We start from the raw sequence: 17,766 nt of genomic DNA, 5'->3' as shown, positions 1-17,766 counted from the left end.
GTTTTTAAACAGTGTCCCCGAGCTCTAGTCTCTGCCACAAGGGGAAACATCCTCCCAGCATTCTCTCTGTCAATTCCACTCAGGACCTCGTGTTTCAATAAGATCATCTCTCATTCTTCTCAACAGCAATGGATACAGTCCAAAGCTGTCAAACCTTTCCTCAGAGGATAACCCCCTCATTCCATGAATCCGGGGAGTCAACCTCTAAATTGTTTCTAATGCAACTATCTCATTTCTGAAATAAGGAGACCCAAACTGTACACAGTGCTCTAAATATGGTCTCTCCAAGGCCCTGTACAACTGCAGCAAAACATCCCAACTTTTATGTTCCAGTCCCCTTGCAATAAACAACAATATTCCATTGTGCTTCCCAATCACTGGCTGTACCTGCAAACTAATTTACTGAGATTCCTGTATCAGGACACCCAGATCCCTCTGTACGTCACAGTTCTGAAATCTTTCTCCATTTCTATAATATGCTGTTTTATTTAATCCTTCCTGCCAAAGTGGACAAGTTCACGTTTTTCCACGTTATGCTCCATCCGTAACATTTTTGTCCATTCACTTAACCTATTTGTTGTCCTTTGCAGACTCCTTAAGTCCACGTCACAAATTACTTTCTGGCCTATCTTTGTGTCATCAGCAAATTTCGTTGTCAAGGACGTCACGGTGGTGCAGTGGTTAGCACTGCTGCCTCACAGCTCTGAGGACCCGGGTTTGATCCAGGCCGGGTCACTGTCCTTGTGGAGTTTGCACATTATCCCCGTAATTGCGTGAGTCTCACCCCCACAACCCAAAGATGTGCAGGGTAGGTGAACTGGCCACACTAAACTGCCCCTTAAGTGGAAAAAATAAGAGAATTGGGTACTTTAACTTTATTTTTTTTTTAAATTAGCCGCCATGCATTCGATTCCATCGTCCAACTCATTATAACTAGAAACAATACTAACTAAACATTACTTTTGTCGGAAACCTACACATTAAAGTCTAAAATAGAACTTTGCCCTTTACACAATCAAAAACTGCACTTCACAATTATATTTTACTCTACCCCGGAAGTCGAAACTTAATCGTTTCAGAATCAGTCCAAAGTGATGATTCATTCCCCAGGGTTCCATTCTTTTCTGTCTGGCAGCCTTTAACCCCAGAACTGTCTTTCATGGTGAATGATTGGCGAGATACCAGAAAACCGAGAGTAGGCATAAATCAGTCATTTTCTGGTTGGCAAGATGTAATGAGCTGTGTGTCACCGGGATCAGTGCTGGAGCCTCAACTTTTTATAATTTATATCAATGACTTGGACAACGGGACCGAAGGTATGGTCATTAAGTTTGCTGATGATGCAGGCAAAAAGGAAAAGGAGGTGATGCTGTGCTGATAATAAGGGATGGAATCAGTACATTAGTAAGGGAGGATCTCAGTCAGGAATCTGTTTGGGTGGAGCTAAGAAACAGCATGGGGCAGCAAACATTGGTAAGAGTTGTTTATAGACCACCAAACAGTAGTGGTGGGGCATGAGATTAATCAGGAGATCAGGGAATCTTGTAGCATGGGTAAAACAGTTATCATGGGTGACTTCAATCTGCATATAGACTGTGTAAACCTAATGAGCACTGATGCTGTGGAGGACAAGTCTCCGGACTGTGTAGGGACGGTTTTCTAGAACAGTAAGTTGAGGAACCAACTAGAGAACCAACTGTTTTAGATCCAGTATTATGTAGCAATAAAGGGTTAATTAATAATAATAATAATATTTATTGTCACGGGGCTGGTATAGCACAGTGGGCTAAGACATCTGGCTTGTAATGCAGAACAAGACCAGCAGCTTTGGTTCAATTCCCATTCCAGCCTCCCCGAACAGGCGCCGGAATGTGGCGACTGGGGGCTTTTCACAGTAACTTCATTGAAGCCTACTTGTGACAGTAAATTATTATTATTACAAGCAGGCTTACATTAACACTGCAATAAAGTTACTGTGAAAAGCCCCAGGTCGACACATTCCGGAGCTTGTTCGAGTACACAGAGGGAGAATTCAGAATGTCCAAATTACCTAACCGCACGTCTTTTGGGAATTGTGGGAGGAAACACGAGCACCCGGAGGAAACCCACACAGACACGGGGAGAACATGCAGACTCCACACAGACAGTGACCCAAGCCGGGAATCGAACCTGGGACCCTAGCGCTGTGAAACAACAGTGCTACCCATAGTGCTACCGTGCCGCCCAAATAATCTTGCTGTAAAAGAACTTTTTTGGATGAATGACCACACTGACAGAATTTTACATTAAGTTTGAACGTGAGGTATTTCAATCTGAAGCCAGGGTGTTAAATTTGAACAAAGGAAATGATGACGGTGTGAGGGACAAATTGGTTGAGGTGGATTGGGGGAAATACATTAAAGGTGTGACAGTACACAGGAAATGGAGAGACTTTATAGAATTATTACACAGTTTACATTCTTTCAAGGCACAAGAACCCCAAAAAGTCAATCAACCGTGGCTAACAGAGGAGGTTTAAAAAAACATTAAAAATTTAGAGTACCCAATTCATTTTTTCCAATTAAGGGCAATTTAGCGTGGCCAATCCACCTACCCTGCACATCTTTGGGTTGTGGGGGCGAAACCCACGCAAACACGGGGAGAATGTGCAAACTCCACATGGACAGTGACCCGGGGCGGGATCAAACCTGGGACCTCGGTGCCGTGATGCAGCAGTGCTAACCACTGTGCCACCGTTCTGCCCGCTGGTAGAGGAAGTTAAAGACAGTATAAGATTGAAAGAAAAGGCCAATAAAGTTACCAGAAATAGTAAAGCTGAGGATTGGGAGGATTTTATAATTGTGCAAAGGAGGGCGAAGACACTCATAAAGAAAGGGAGAATAGAATATCAATGTAAACTAGAAAAAAAACCATAAAAATGGACTGTAAAAGCCTCTGTCGGTACATAAAAAGGAAACATTTGGTGAAGATAAACATGGGTCTTTTATAGGTAGAGACAGGAGAATTTTATAATCGAGCATAGATCTTTAAAATGTCATAAACAAGTGCAGAAAGTCATCGAGAAGACTAATGAAATGCTGGCCTTTATATTTAGAGGACTGGAGTATAAGGACACAGACGTTATGCTGCAGCTTTACAAAACTCTAGTTAGACCCCACTTGGAGACTGTGCGTAGTTCTGGGCACTAAACCTGGAGGTGACCAGCTGTGTAGATGAGGGAAATGCATTTGACGGAGTCTATTTGGACTTCAGCAAGGCTTTTGATAAGGTCCCACATGGGAGACTGATAGCGAAGGTAAGAGCCCATGAGATCCAAGGAGATTTGGATCCAAAATTGGCTGAATGGCAGGAAGCAGAGGGTGATAGTTGAGGGGTGTTTTTCTGACTGGAAGACTGTGTCCAGTGAGGTCCCACAGAGATCAGTGTTGGGGCCCTTGCTGTTTGTGGTTTATATAAATGACTTGGACATGAATGTAGGGGGGTTGATCAGTAAGTTTGCGGATGACATGAAAATTGGTGGGGTGGTAAATAGTGAGGAGGATAGCCTTTCATTACAGGGGGGTTGGTCAGATGGGCTGATCAGTGGTAAATGAAATTCAATCTGGATAAGTGATGCACTTGGGCAGGTCAAACAAGGCAAGGGAATACATGGTAAACGGCAGGACCCTGGGAAGCACCGAGGATCAGAGGGACTTGGTGTGCATGTACACCAGTCTCTTAAGGTGGCAGAGCAGGAGGATCCAGTGGTTAAGAAGGCATATGGCATACTTGTCTTTATTAGCTGAGGCATAGAGTTTAAGAGCAGGGAGGTTATGCTTGAACTGTATTAAACATTGGTTAGGCCACAGCTAGAGTATTGTGTGCAGTTCTGGAATCCACATTTTAGGAGGGATGGGATAGCACTGGAAAGGGTGCAGAGGAGATTTACCAGGATGTTTCCTGGGATGGAGAGTTTTAGTTATGACGAGAGATTGGATAGACTTGGATTGTTTTCCTTGGAGCAGCGGAGACTGAGGGGAACATGATTGAGATGTAAAAAATTATGAGGGACATAAATAGAGTAGACAGGAAAAAAACTTTCCCTTTCGTGGAGCGATCAGTGACCAAGGGGCATAGGTTTAAGAGGCAGGAAGTTTAGAGGGGATGGGAGGAAAAGTTTTTTTACCCAGAGGGTGGTGGGAGTTTGGAACTCGCTGCCTGAAAGGCTGCTGGAAGCAGAAACCCTCATAACATTTAAGAAGCATTTAGATCGGCGCTTGCGATGCCCAGGCTATAGGCCAAGTGCTGGAAAATGGGATTAGAATGGTTAAGTGGTTGTTTTGGACTGGCGCAGACTCGATGGGCCGAAAGGCCTTTATGTGCTGTATGACTCTATGACCTATGTGAAGTTGAGGTTACAATCAGATCAACTGGTGTCTCTGATGGTGCCTGTGAAGGTTGGATAACTGAGTGAATCCCTTCTTACACTGAGAGCAGGTGAACGGCTTCTCCCCAGTGTGAATGCGTCGATGAGCTTCCAGCAAACATGGGACTCTGTATCCCTTCCCACAATCCGAACATTTCCACGGTTTCTCCATGTTTTGGATCTCTTTGTGTCTCCACAGATTGGATAATTGAAGCCTTGATCACACACAAACACGTGTAGTCTCTCCCCTCTGTGAATGGTGCAATGTAACTGTTTAAAGCTCTTTCCACAGTCAGTGCTCTGGAACACTCTCACTCGGGTGCGTGCGTGTCCCGGTACTTTTCCAGTCACACTGATGTTTAAAATCTTTTGAAGTCAACACATGAGGCAAACATTTCTCCTTCTAGATTCAAAGACTGATGATATTCAGGTCCAAAGGAATCGAGTGACTCTGCCAGATTGAGACGTGACGTTTGAGATTTCTGTCTGTAATTCGTCCTCTTCTAATATCCTGCAGAAACAATTTACAAAAGACATCACTGTCAGTACAGGATAGAAATTCAGAACAGACAATTCTAGTTTCTATGGAACATTCTTTCCTCTTCCATTCCCCAAAAGCTGTACATCTCTGACCCCCACAGACCCAAAACATGGAGAAACCGTGGAAATGTTCGGGTTGTGGGAAGGGATACAGTGCCCCATGTTTGCTGGAAGCTCATTGACGCATTCACACTGGGAAGAAGCCGTTCACCTGCTCTCAGTGTGAGAAGGGATTCACTCAATTATCCAGCCTGCTGAGACACCAGCGGATCCAATCCAATCCATATTTTCTCAGAGAATGTATAGGGCATCCATCACCCTATCAGAAGGAAAATGATTGTCTCCTTTCTTAAGGAGAAAGTCGACATAGCTTTATTCCAGGAAACTCATCTAGATTAAACTCATTTGGGGTGACACAGTGGTAACACTGCTGCCTCACATCTCAAGAGTCCCAGGTTCAATTCTGGCCTTGGGTGACTGGCTGTGTGGAGTTTGCACATTCTCCCAGTGTCTGTGTGGGTTTCCTCCGGGATCTCCGGTTTCCTCCCACAGTGCAAAGATGTGCAGATTAGGTGGATTGGCCATACTAAATTGCCCCTTAGTGTTCAAAAAGGTTTGGTAGGGTTACTGGGTGAATGGGATAGGCTGGAGGTGTGGGCTTAAGGAAGTGCTCTTTCAAAGGCAGGTGCAGACTTGATGGGCCGAATGGCCTCCTTCTGCACTGTAGGGATTCTGTGATGAGGAACACTTTAAATTGAGGAGGGATTGGGTGAGGCAGGTTTTTTCGCCTCTTTTTCATCAAGTAGCAGGGGTGTGGCAATCTTTATTAATAAAAATATCCCTTTTAAAGTTGAAACCTGCACCAAGGACAAAGCAGATACATATGTGATCATTAGAGGTTCGGTGCATAGAGATGTTGTTTCAATAATGAATGTTTATGGATCCCCGAATTACTCCTGGAGTTAATTACAAAGGCTTTTGTGGATTTCGCAGAGTTAGCTTCAACTAAAATTTTTGTGGTTGGCGACTTCAACTGCCACTCCTCTGGTAGATAAGCTCCCCGTTACCAAGAACCCCCCACGCTTCAAGCTAGGGTGGAGCTTCGGCTTGTGAGGAGGTGGGTTATGTGGATGTTTGGAGAACTTTGCACCCGAGGGGCGGAGATTTTATGTTCTTTCCAGCCCCACATCAATGTCAGACTAGAATCAACGACTTTTTTGTGCCGAAGACGATCCTACACCTGGTGTCCTCCTGCAACATCAGAAACATTATAATTTTGGACCAATCCACCCACCTCCCCCATTTTTCTGGAGCTTCTGCTCGAGGGCTCACCCCCAGGTCAAGAAAGTGGAGGTTTGATGCCTTCCTGATAAGAGGACTTCATTTACTACACATTTTAAGGAAGAGTTTGAGCTCTTCCGTTAACTCGGCCCCTGGCATTTCCCCCTCCAGACGTGTGAAGTTCATTCCGGTGGGGGGGGGGATGATCATTTCTTACACTGCTAATAAAAGGTGCAGGTGCTGGAGAAGCAGCGGCGTCTGGAGGTTTCTTTGGCGAAGGCCGAGGAGAATTATAAGGAGGCCTGAGTAAGCTATTGCTGAAGGAGGCTAACGCAGCAAGACTCCCTATTTACTCAGCAGGTTGAGAAACGTTGAAAGTTTGCGAGGTAGAAGTTGTACGAGTTTGGGAGTAACCCGAGCAAATACAAACACCGACTTTGGAGCGATTTTGTGCGGCTTGGCGGAGGGAAAAGGATCATGAAGACGGAGGAAATAAACCAAAATTTTGGGAATTCTATGCAGGATTATACAAGTCTGAGCAGTCTGGTGATGTATTGGCGGTGTGGAGCATTATTTCTCTTCCTTGAATCTCCCGGAGGCCTCAGAAAGCAAGCATGAGGCTCTTAACGCTACTCTTTCTAGGGCAGCGATGTCAAAGACCATGAAGGAGCTTCAGCCAGGTAAAGCGCTGGGACTACATGGCCGTGGGTGTGGGTTTTACAGGGGATTTGAGGATTACTGTTGGATCTATTTGTGGGGATGTATTATCACTTTGACTCAAGTATGCTGCCATCGACTCTTTGTGAGGTTTATGTCTGTTTGATTCTGAAGCGGACAAGGATCACGGGAGTGTGTCTCTTATCAGCCAATCTCTCTTTTGAATGTTGACTTGAAACTGCTATCTAAAGTTTTGGTGAGAAAGTTGGAGGGCATCCTTCCGACAATCAATTTCTCCTTTAAATTTACAGTACACAATTCATTTTTTCCAATTTAGGGACAATTTAGCTTGGCCAATCCACCTACCCTGCACATCTTTGGGTTGTGGGGGTGAAACCCACACAAACACGGGGAGAATGTGCAAACTCCACACGGACAGTGACCCAGACGCCGGGATCAAACCTGGGACCTCGGCGCCATGAGGCAGCAGTGCTAACCACTGCACCACCGTGCTGCCCTCCTTCCAACAATCATGAGGGAGGACCAGTCTGACCTCGCTCTGCATCACTAACCAGCTGAGCTAAATTGGCTCCTAATTATATTACAAGCTGGGCAGCGGCAGGGTTCATGAATGTCGTATTTGGGCTTCTGAGAAGATCTCGACAAATAAATGTGTCAAGCTGAGGGAGCAAAGGATGTCAATGTCTTTAAGAGAGAGAGAGAGACCAGGGCCAAGCTTTGCAGAGTCTGCACCCTCCCTGGATTCACTTCCTTTCCCTTCAGTTGCTGCAAGTGACCAATTGAAGGTCCGAATGAGAAAAGAAATGGAAAGGGGGAGAAAAGAAAATGTTTTATTCACAAATTTAGAGACGGGAGGAAGTTTGCGTTCTTGTGAAGTTCAGTCGAGCAGTCACACAAAGCCCGAGCTGATTAGCTGGAGGACCAGAGTCCTTCTGGTCCTCCCACTCTTGCCATTGGTCAGTACCTCAGGTAAAAGGTCAGGAGGCGGGCTACCCTTTGCACATGCGCAGTCGTGGGCAGGGAGAGATCACTGAGCGGTTTATCGCTCTGGCCATCAGCCGGTTGCCTGGAAACCTTGTCTCGAGGCGGTTCTGTTGTCGGGTTTTTTTTCTCCCCTGTTCAGGGGGCGGGCGAAACAACGGGTGGGGGCGGGAAGCGCCGGGCCTGCGCACTGGAACCCGGTGACGACAGCGCGGAATAGAGTAATTCCTATTGGCTGATTCAGGCAGGGCCCTATTGTGATGTCACAGCTGAAGTGAAGGAAAAAAACTCCTGTCTTCAACATCTGTGAGTAAAACACTTTCTTTTCTCCCCCTTTCCATTTCTTTTCTCATTCTCACCTTCAATTGGTCACTTGCAGCAACTGAAGGAAAAAGGAAGTGAATCCAGGGAGGGTGCAGACTCTGCAAAGCTTGGCCCAGGTCTCTCTCTCCCTCCCTTAAAGACATTGACATCCTTCGCTCCCTCAGCTTGACACATTTATTTGTCTGGCTAAAAGGATGGTCTCTCGCCACCGGGGGTAGCAGCGCGGTTGGGTGACCTGCACGACTTCCTGCGGTTAGAGAAGAGAAAGTCTGAGTTAAGGGTGCAGCAGGGGAGTTTGAGAAAAGGTGGGGGATGTTTGTGAACATGTTTGAGGAGCTATTCGTTGCAGGGGAAGAAGGGGGGGGGGGGGTGAAAAAGGAGAAAAATCTGTACAAACTGTATAGTTGATTGTTGGGAAGAATGTTTCCCGGGGTGTTTATTTGCTGTAACGTTGATACAAGTTTGAATAAAATGAATTAAAAAAAAATAATTCATAAATAAAGGGATGGTCTCTTTCCTGATGTTCACAATTAAAGGAAAAGAAAATGCTGGAAAATCTCAGCAGGTCTGGCAGCATCTGTAGGGAGAGAAAAAAGCAGACGTTTAGAGTCCGATGACTCTTTGACAAAGAGTCACCAGACTCGAAACATTACCTCTTTTCTCTCCCTGCAGATGCTGCCAGACCTGCTGAGATTTTCCAGCATTTTCTCTTTCGTTTCAGATTCCAGCATCCGCAGTAATTTTCTTTTATCACAATTAAAGGGCTGGTTTCTCCAGGAGATGGCTGACATTTAATGGGACAGTAAATTAATATCGGCTAGAGACATGTCTAGTATTTTTAAATTCGATATATTATTTATGGTCTGTAATAAAGTACATTTACTATTATTTCTGGTTGTGTAATATTGTACTGTCGCTATTTATATATTTCCAGTCATCTCTTCCCTCAAAAGGCTATTAGTCTATGGAATTCTCTTCCACAGGGATCAGTGGAGTCTGTGGGTCACTGAATGATATCAAGGATGAGTTGGACAGATTTTTAATATTTCTTTTGTTATTTTTTTTTAAACCATTTTTTAAATAATGAATGCAACAGAATAACAGAAATATTGATGGAAAATGGGTACAGTGTAGAACAACTGATACTGCCGCATAAATACAAGCAACACATTGCAGAATTAATTCAGAGCAGGATATTTGAGCGACCAGAGCCTCTAGATGAAATGCCAGATCAGTTAACAGGTTAACATAGTGAGCGGGGAAAGAGGGTAAAATTATATAAAAACAGAAGAATAACAATGCAGGGCGCATACCCCAAAATATTACAAAACACACTAACAGCATAGTCGAATTAAAATAACATAGATGACATAGATAGTGCAGAAGGAGGCCATTTGCTTCTTCAAGTCTACACTGACCCTCAGAAAAAGCACTCACAGAGGCAGACTCCCCATCCTATTCCCATAATCCGGTGCATTGATCATGGTCAACCCACCTAACCTAACATCGTTTGTGCGGAGGGGCAAGAATTCAAAAATCCCTAAAACAGTACTACAATGGAGAAGAAACATGGGAGGCCTGGCCCTCCCGAACTGGCAATACTATCACTGGGCAGCCACGGCCGATAGAGTGAGGAGATGGGTAAAGGACCCAGACATGGAATGGTTGATGATGGACGAGTCCTCGTGTACAGGAATGACCCTCCTGGCCCTCGCCACAGCAACACTCCCATCCCCGCCAGCACCAGTCTAGTGGTGGTAGCTACCCTGAGAACCTGGAACCAGATGTGGCAGCATTTCAGTCTGACCGATGTGTCCTTCATGGCCCCCATCTGCAGCAACCATAGGTTTGCACCAGCCATTCTCAACACCACCTTCAAGAGGTGGAGACAGGACGGGGGAACACTGATGGTTAGGGACTTTTACACGGGAAATAGACTAGTGACCTTAAAGGAGCTGACGGAGAGACTGGACCTACCAAACAGGGATGAGCTCCAGGTCAAAATATTTCTCCGCAAGGAGACACCAGCATACCCAGGAACCCAGAGAAGCACAATGCAAGAGGAGTTACTGGACGCAGACAGTCTGGGGAAGGGAAACTGTGGACCTGTACGGACAACTCTTAATAAGGATACGCTCCTTACTTAACGAAACCCAGGAAAAATGGGAGGAAGAGCGAGGGACGGAAATAGGGTGGGGACTCTGGAGCGAAGCACTGAACGGGACCAACTCCACCTTCTCCTACGCAAGGCTAAGCTTCATGCACCTGAATGTTGTGCACAGAACATACCTGACAAGAACCCGAATGAGCAGGTTCTTCCCGGAAATGGAGGACAAATGTGAATGGTGCCAGTGGGGCCCGGCAAACCATGCCCACGTGTTCTGGGTATGCCCCAGACATGTCGAATTCTGGACAGCCTATTTAGAGGCAATGTCCATGGTTATGAGGGTGGAGTCGTGCCCACAAATGGCAGTCTTCGGGTATCGGACCAGCCAGAACTATTCATGGGTTAGAGGGTGGACGCCCTTGCCTTTGGTTCTCTCATCGGCCGCTGGAGAATCCTGCTTGGCTGGCGATCAGCTGCAGACTGGCTGGCAGACCTATCGGAATTTCTCCACCTGGAGAAGAACAAGTTCACCGTCCAAGGGTCAGAGGATGGTTCCCACAAAGTGTGGAGGCCATTCACCAACTTGTTCCAGGATCTGTTTGAAGCCAGCGATCAATGGAAAACTGGGGAGGGAGGTGGGCCAACGGGATCACAGAGAGTAGGCAGGAAAAGGGATGTGGGGAGGGTAGGGTGAGGCTACTGGGAAAAGGAGGGAGAGGCCAGAATCCAACTGACACAGAGAGCCGAGAACAAAAACACAAGAAGAGGAACCCCCAAGGGAAGGTTTAAAACAGGACAGGGAGTGCGCGGGGTGGAAGGGGGGAGGCCCATCAATGGGGGGGAAGGGAGGGCACCGTCCACTTGTAAATAACAGATAACTCCCATTGTACAGTGAAGGGCCCAGGAAAGGACCCAGAAACGACGAGTGTCGGGGGCGGTGGGAAGGGACGGGTGATGGGGGGACCGGCACCAAGGAAATTGACATGCACATTGTAATCTGCAGTTACCCTGACTGCTTGGATCGTGTATAATAAGCATTGCCACAACCCTGCTACTCGATTGGAAAAAAAACTGCCCCAACCAATCCCGCTTCAATTTAAAGTGTTCCTCATAATCCAGATGCGTTTCCTGTAATAAAGCTATGTCGACTTTCTCCTTAAGAAAGGAGAGGATCTTTTTCCTTCTGATAGGGTGATGGATGCCCCGTACATTCCCTGAGAAAATTTGCAGATTAACTGCCGCCATTAGTTAGGCGACAGAGAGAACAGGAACAGATTTTCACACCACAATCGGGCGTGCGCCATTACCCCCTCCTCCAACTCTCTTTACCAAAGTCTCCCCAAACTGCTCCTTTCACAGATAAAAGCCCCGTCTGTACCAGAGTAGGATAAAGTAAACAACACATAAACCCTCCCACAATAACAAAAATACAAAGGAATCACGAGCACAATAGATCCAAGGGGACATTCCTCAATAAGACTGAGGACCCGGAGGATTAACCCCACGGCCAGACTGTCGTTACCCTCAGGAAACCTTCTCCAAAATGAGGAGAAGAAAAGTAACTTTTGTAAATTGTTTTTACAGGATATTAGAAGAGGAGGAATTACAGACAGAAATCTCAAACATCACGTCTCAATCTGACTGAGTCTCTGAATTCCTTGTAACTGAATATCACCGGACTTTGAATCTAGAAGGAGAAATGTTTTTCTTTTCTGTCGGCTACAAAACATCATTCTGACTGGAAAAGCACCGAGACACACACACCCGAGTGAGAGTGTTCCAGAGCACGGACTGTGGAAAGAGTTCGAACCAGTTGCACAGATTTTTTAAAAATCACACCATTCACATGGGGGAAAGACCGTACATGTGTTCTGTGTGTGGACGAGGCTTCAACTGATCGACAAACCTGGAGAGACACGAGGGCACCCCCACCCTGGAGAAACAGTGGATATGTGGGGACTGTGGGAAGGGATTCAGAGCTCCATCTGCACTGGAAGCTCATCGGCACATTCACACTGGGGAGAGGCCGTTCACCTGCTCTGTGTGTGAGAAGGGATTCATTCAGTTATCCGCCCTGCAGTCACACCAGCGAGTTCACACTGGGGAGACACCGTTCAATTGCTCTGTGTGTGGGAAGGGATTCGGTGATTCATCCAACCTGCGGATACATCAGCGAGTTCACACTGGGGAGAGGCCATTCATCTGCTCTCAATGTGAGAAGGCATTCACTCAGTTAGTTCACCTGCAGTCACACCAGCGAGTCCACACAGGGGAGAGGCCGTTCACCTGCTCTGTGTGTGGGAAGGGATTCGGTGATTCATCCAACCTGCGGATACATCAGCGAGTCCACACTGGGGAGAAGCCGTTCACCTGCTCTCAGTGTGAGAAGGGATTCACTCAATCATCCGACCTGCAGAAACACCAGCGAATTCACACTGGGGAGCGGCTGTTCACCTGCTCTCAGTGTGAGAAGGGATTCACTCAATCATCCAGCCTGCTGACACACCAGCGAGTTCACACTGGGGAGAAGCCATTCACCTGCTCTCAGTGTGAGAAGGGATTCACTCAGTTATCCAGCCTGCGAAGACACCAGCGAGTTCACACTGGGGTGAGGCCGTTCACCTGCTCTCAGTGTGAGAAGGGATTCACTACTTCATCGTGCCTGCTGATACATCAGCGAATTCACACTGGGGAGAGGCCGTTCACCTGCTCTCAGTGTGAGAAGGGATTCACTACTTCATCGAGCCTGCTGACACACCAGCGAGTTCACACTGGGGAGAGGCCGTTCACCTGCTCTCAGTGTGGGAAGGGATTCACTCGGTTAGCCCACCTGCAGAGACACCAGCGAGGTCACACTGGGGAGAAGGCGTTAACCTGCTCTTAGTGAGAGAAGGGGGTTCAGATATCCAGACACCCTGCAGGAACACTAGCGAGTTCACACCTGGAAGAGGCCATTCACCTGCTCGGAGCAGGGGAGACATTCAATGATCCGTCCCAACAACGGAGACACTAGCGAGTTAATTCTGGGGAGAGACCATTCATCTGCTCTCAATGTGGGGAGGGGGTTTGTGATTCATCACACCTGTTGTGATAGTTCACAATAAATTACAGATGTTGGCTCCATTGTTATTGTTTCTTCTCTCACTGACATGCAGGACTGCATTTTGTTCATTCTGACATCTGGTGAATGGTGATGATTGGAGGGTTTCTTTCTGCTGGACTGGCCGGTCTAACACCTCTGCCTCCGGTGGGCTGACCATTTTTGAGCCTCGTTGCGATTACCTGGTTCCAAGTTTGACGAGGAGCACAGAATGAAAAGGTGTTTGCACGTTGGAAGATATTTAGTCCCCAAAGCAGCCACGTTGCCATGAAGATGGCTATGGCAGTTACAGGGTTCTTTTGTCTAATTTATCTGGGTGTTTCTCGCAGAAGGAGACTGTCATGCTATGAGGGGCAAGTTGTCTGGTAGACTGGGAAATTACAATAAACGTATCACTGAAAGTGGCAACGCAGGTGGATAAGGAGCTAAGAAGGCAGACGGCATGCTTGTCTTCATTGGTCGGGGCATTGAGTATAAAAATTGGCAAGTCATGCTGCAGCTGTACAGAACCTTAGTTAGGCCACACGTGGAATATTGCTGACAATTCTGGTCACCACATTAACAAAAGGATGTGGAGGCTTTGGAGAGAGTACAGAGGAGGTTTACCAGGATGTTTCCTGGCCTGGAGAGGTTGGATAAACTCGGATTGTATTCACGAGAGTAACTGAGTTGAGGGACGACCTGATTAAAAAAGTGGATAGTCAGAAGCTTTTTCCCAGGTTGGAAAAGTCAATTACCAGGTTGTGGTAATACCAGGTATGGCAGTACCTGAGAGGTGAATCACCATTGGCTAGACCTAGGAGTCTACCATTGGCTAACGTACGTAGCTCCGCTCTGAGAGGCGGGGTATAAGAACCAATGCCATCCCAGCAGCCTTCACTTTCTGTATCGAAGCTGCTAGGTACAGTTCTAGCTGATTAAAGTCGATTAGTATGACTCTCCTTGTCTCGAGTGTAATTGATTGTGCATCACAGGTGACAAAGGTTTAAGGTGCGAGGGGCAAAGTTTAGAGGGGATGTGCGAGGGAAGTTTTTTTACACAGAGGGTGGTGAGTGCCTGGAACTCGCTGCCGGAGGAGGTGGTGGAAGCAGGTACGATAGTGACGTTTAAGAGGCATCTTGACGAAAACATGAATCGGTTGGGAATAGACGGATACAGACCCTGGAAGCACAGAAGGTTTTTTTTTAATGTTTTTATTCTCCATTTTCACATTTTCCTTCAAAATTTACACCCCACCCACAAACAGTAAACGTAACATACAAAATCAATCCCCTTATCAACAACGATTTCATCCTCCCACCACCCCACCCAATGGCCCACCTGTCAATATATGCATCCAATAAAACAAACCCTCCCACGGTGGCAACAAAAAACTAAGGAGAAAAAGAAAATGGAGTCCGGGGCCGCCCATGGTCACCACTAACCTATAGAGTCCACTCCCCTCCCCCCCCCTTATACTCAACACCATCCAACCTCTGAAAGAGCAGTACATGATACCTAAGAGTTGTAAACAACGCCCCCCCCCCCCCCCCCCCCGCACCTCTCTCTCTCTCTCGCTCTCTCTCCAACTCCTTCCATCCACTGCCTTCTGTAAAACTCCTCCCCCCAAACTCGGTTCCTTTCCCCCAACTTTCCACCCCAGCTAGACCACTCGGACCCTGTTCTGCCAGGCTCCGATGGCCGCAGCCCCTCCCCCCACCTCACTCCCGTTCACTGGCCAGCTTAAACCGGCCAGCGCGGAGGCCCCCTCCCGGGTCCCTTTCCCCTTGCTGGCCCTAGGAAAGCCCAGAAATCCCCTTTTAGCACACAAACCCCGCATATCCACCTACACCCCAAAGAACCCTCATTACGACTGAAAGTCCCATTTCTTCTCTTGTCCAAATATATACAACATTGGCTCCTTTAGCCCATACACCCGCACGCAGTGAAACAAAAAAGAAGAAAATACAGTCATGAGGTTACATCGGCACATGGCCATTCCTCAGTTTGTCAGTTCTGCCACAGTCCTGCCTTCGCAAACTCCTCCGCTGCATCCGCCATTCCAAAATAAAGGTCCTTGAGCTTGTAAGTCACCCTCAGCTTCGTTGGATATACAATGCCACACTGCACCTTGCTAATGTACAGTGCCCTCTTCACCCGGTTGAAGGCAGCCCGCCTCCTCGCCAGCTCCACCGTAAAGTCCTGGTATACACGTATACCAGCCCACTGCACCACCCGCTTCTGCTTGGCCCAGCTCAGGACCTTCTCCTTCACACTGTACCTACGGAAGCACAGAGTCACTACCCTTGGCGGCTCACTCGCCTTTGGTACAGGCCTCCACGACCGATGAGCCCGATCCAGTTCATATCGGGAGGGATCCTCCCCCTCCCGCAATAGGTTCACCAGCATCGCGGCAAAATACTCAGTCGGCCTCGGTCCTTCAACTCCTTCGGGCAGCCCCAAAATCCTCAAATTCTGTCGCCTGGATCTGTTTTCCAGGTCTTCCATTTTTCCTCGCAGATCCTTGTTAATGTCCATCACCTTCCGCATCTCCTTCCCCATCGAGGTAAGTTGATCACCGTGCTGCAATAATGTCTCCTCCACTTCCTTCAGCGCCTCCCCTTGCTCTCGCACCTCCGCCACTGCATTCGTCACCGGGGAAATCGCCTCCTCCACCAGCACACTCAACCTCTCTCATCTCCTTTCTCATTGTCTCCATGTATTTTGTAAACTGCCTTTCGAATTCCACAGCCATCACCTTAGTTATTTCTTCAGCCGTAAGCAATACGGCCTCCCTTGGTGCTTCAGCCTCCATTTTCCTTAGTGACCCCGCGGTGACCTTTCCACTCCCTGACGGACCTTCAGCTGTTTTCTTTACGGCCGTTATTTTGCTCACCCTTGATATTTTTCTTCACTGTGCCTTCACTGCCGCCTCTGTGCCTTCTCCTTGCTTTTGCCGCCTCCGTGGACCCTGGGACCGGGCTTAAAGCCCCGAAAATGCTGTTCCCAAATGGGAGCCCTCCATTGTGCGGCTGCCTCCCGCCCGCCATCACCGGAAGTCCCAGAAGATTTTAGTTTATACCGCTATCACGATCCGAGAAGGCTTGGTGGGCCGAAGGGCCTGTTCCTGTGCTGTACTGTCCTTTGTTCTTTGTTCTTTGTATGACAACAGACAATAGACAGGTAACCACTCGCATTTTATTTACATAAAATATAGATTCCTTTAAGAAGCAAAAATTAAACCGCAAAAGTGAAGCTATCATAGCTAACAAGAAAAGTTAAAGATTCCATGAGATAAATGGAGGAGACTCAGAAAGTGGCCCAAATAGTAGTGAGTCTGAGGATTGGGAACTTGTTTTAGAGTTCAGCAAAGGAGGACCAAGAAACTGATAAAGAGAAAATAGAATATGAGAGCAAACTGGGGAGAAACATCATAACCAACAGGAAAAGTTCCTATAGGAATGTGAAAAGGTAAAGATTAGCAAAGACCAATGTGGGTCCATTCCAGAGACAGGAGAGTTTATAATGGTGGATAAGGAAATGGCAGAGAAACTAAACAATGTGTGTCTGTCTTCATGGAGGAAGATCCAGAAATTGTGCCCAAAACACGAGAGAACCAAGTGACCAGTGAGCACGAGGGACTGAAAGAGATAGTGGATGCATTGATTGTAATTTTCCAAAAATCCTTGGATTCTGGAGAAGTACCAGAGGATTGGAAAACTGCCAATGTGACGATTAGCCTAACATTTATTGTTGAAAAAAATGTTGGAATCAATTATTAGGAAGTAATAGCAGCACATTGAGAAAATCATAATCTAATCAAGCAGAGTCAGCATGGCTTTGTGAAAGGGAAACCGTGTCTGACTAATTTATCAGAGTGTTTCGAGGAAGTCTCAACCAGAGTGGATAGAGGGGGACCAGTAGATGTGTTGTATTTAAACTTCCAGAAGGCCTTTGACAAGGTACCTCACAAAACGTTGTCATGAGATGAGAACCCATGGCGTTGGCGTGGATAGAGAATTAGCTAATGAGCAGGAAACAGCAAGTGGGGATAAGGGGTTCTTTTTCAGGTTGGTGACCTGTAACCAGTGGCGTTCCACAGGGGTCAGTCCTGGGATTGCAACTGTGCAATTTACATTAATGACTTGGAGGAAGGAAGCAAATGTACTGTGCCCAAATTTGAAGACAAAAATAGGTGGAAAGAAAAGTTGCGAGGGGGATACAAACAGTTTACAAAGAGATATTGAGAGGTTAAGCAAGTGGACAAAAAGTTGCCACATGGAGCATAATGTGGGAAAATGTAAAGTTCATTTTGGAAGGGAGAACAAAAGAACAGTATTGTTTAAATGGAGAAAAACTGCAGAAAGCTGC

General features: G+C 46.9%; 1 protein-coding gene across 1 annotated transcript in view; it reads left to right on the top strand.

The window, feature by feature from the left end:
- LOC140422266 (uncharacterized) overlaps positions 1 to 17,766 on the top strand; it is a 125,540-nt gene that overhangs the window by 5,681 nt on the left and 102,093 nt on the right. Inside the window, exon 2 of the mRNA XM_072507313.1 lies at positions 12,324 to 13,136. Coding sequence (XP_072363414.1) covers positions 12,324 to 13,136 — 813 coding nt within the window. The remainder of the gene's footprint in view (positions 1 to 12,323; positions 13,137 to 17,766) is intronic.

This window comes from Scyliorhinus torazame, chromosome 5, assembly GCF_047496885.1.
Source record: "Scyliorhinus torazame isolate Kashiwa2021f chromosome 5, sScyTor2.1, whole genome shotgun sequence".
Lineage (NCBI taxonomy): Eukaryota > Metazoa > Chordata > Chondrichthyes > Carcharhiniformes > Scyliorhinidae > Scyliorhinus > Scyliorhinus torazame.
The sequence above is the reverse complement of the archived record's forward strand: the minus strand, read 5'-3'. Positions and strand labels throughout refer to the sequence as shown.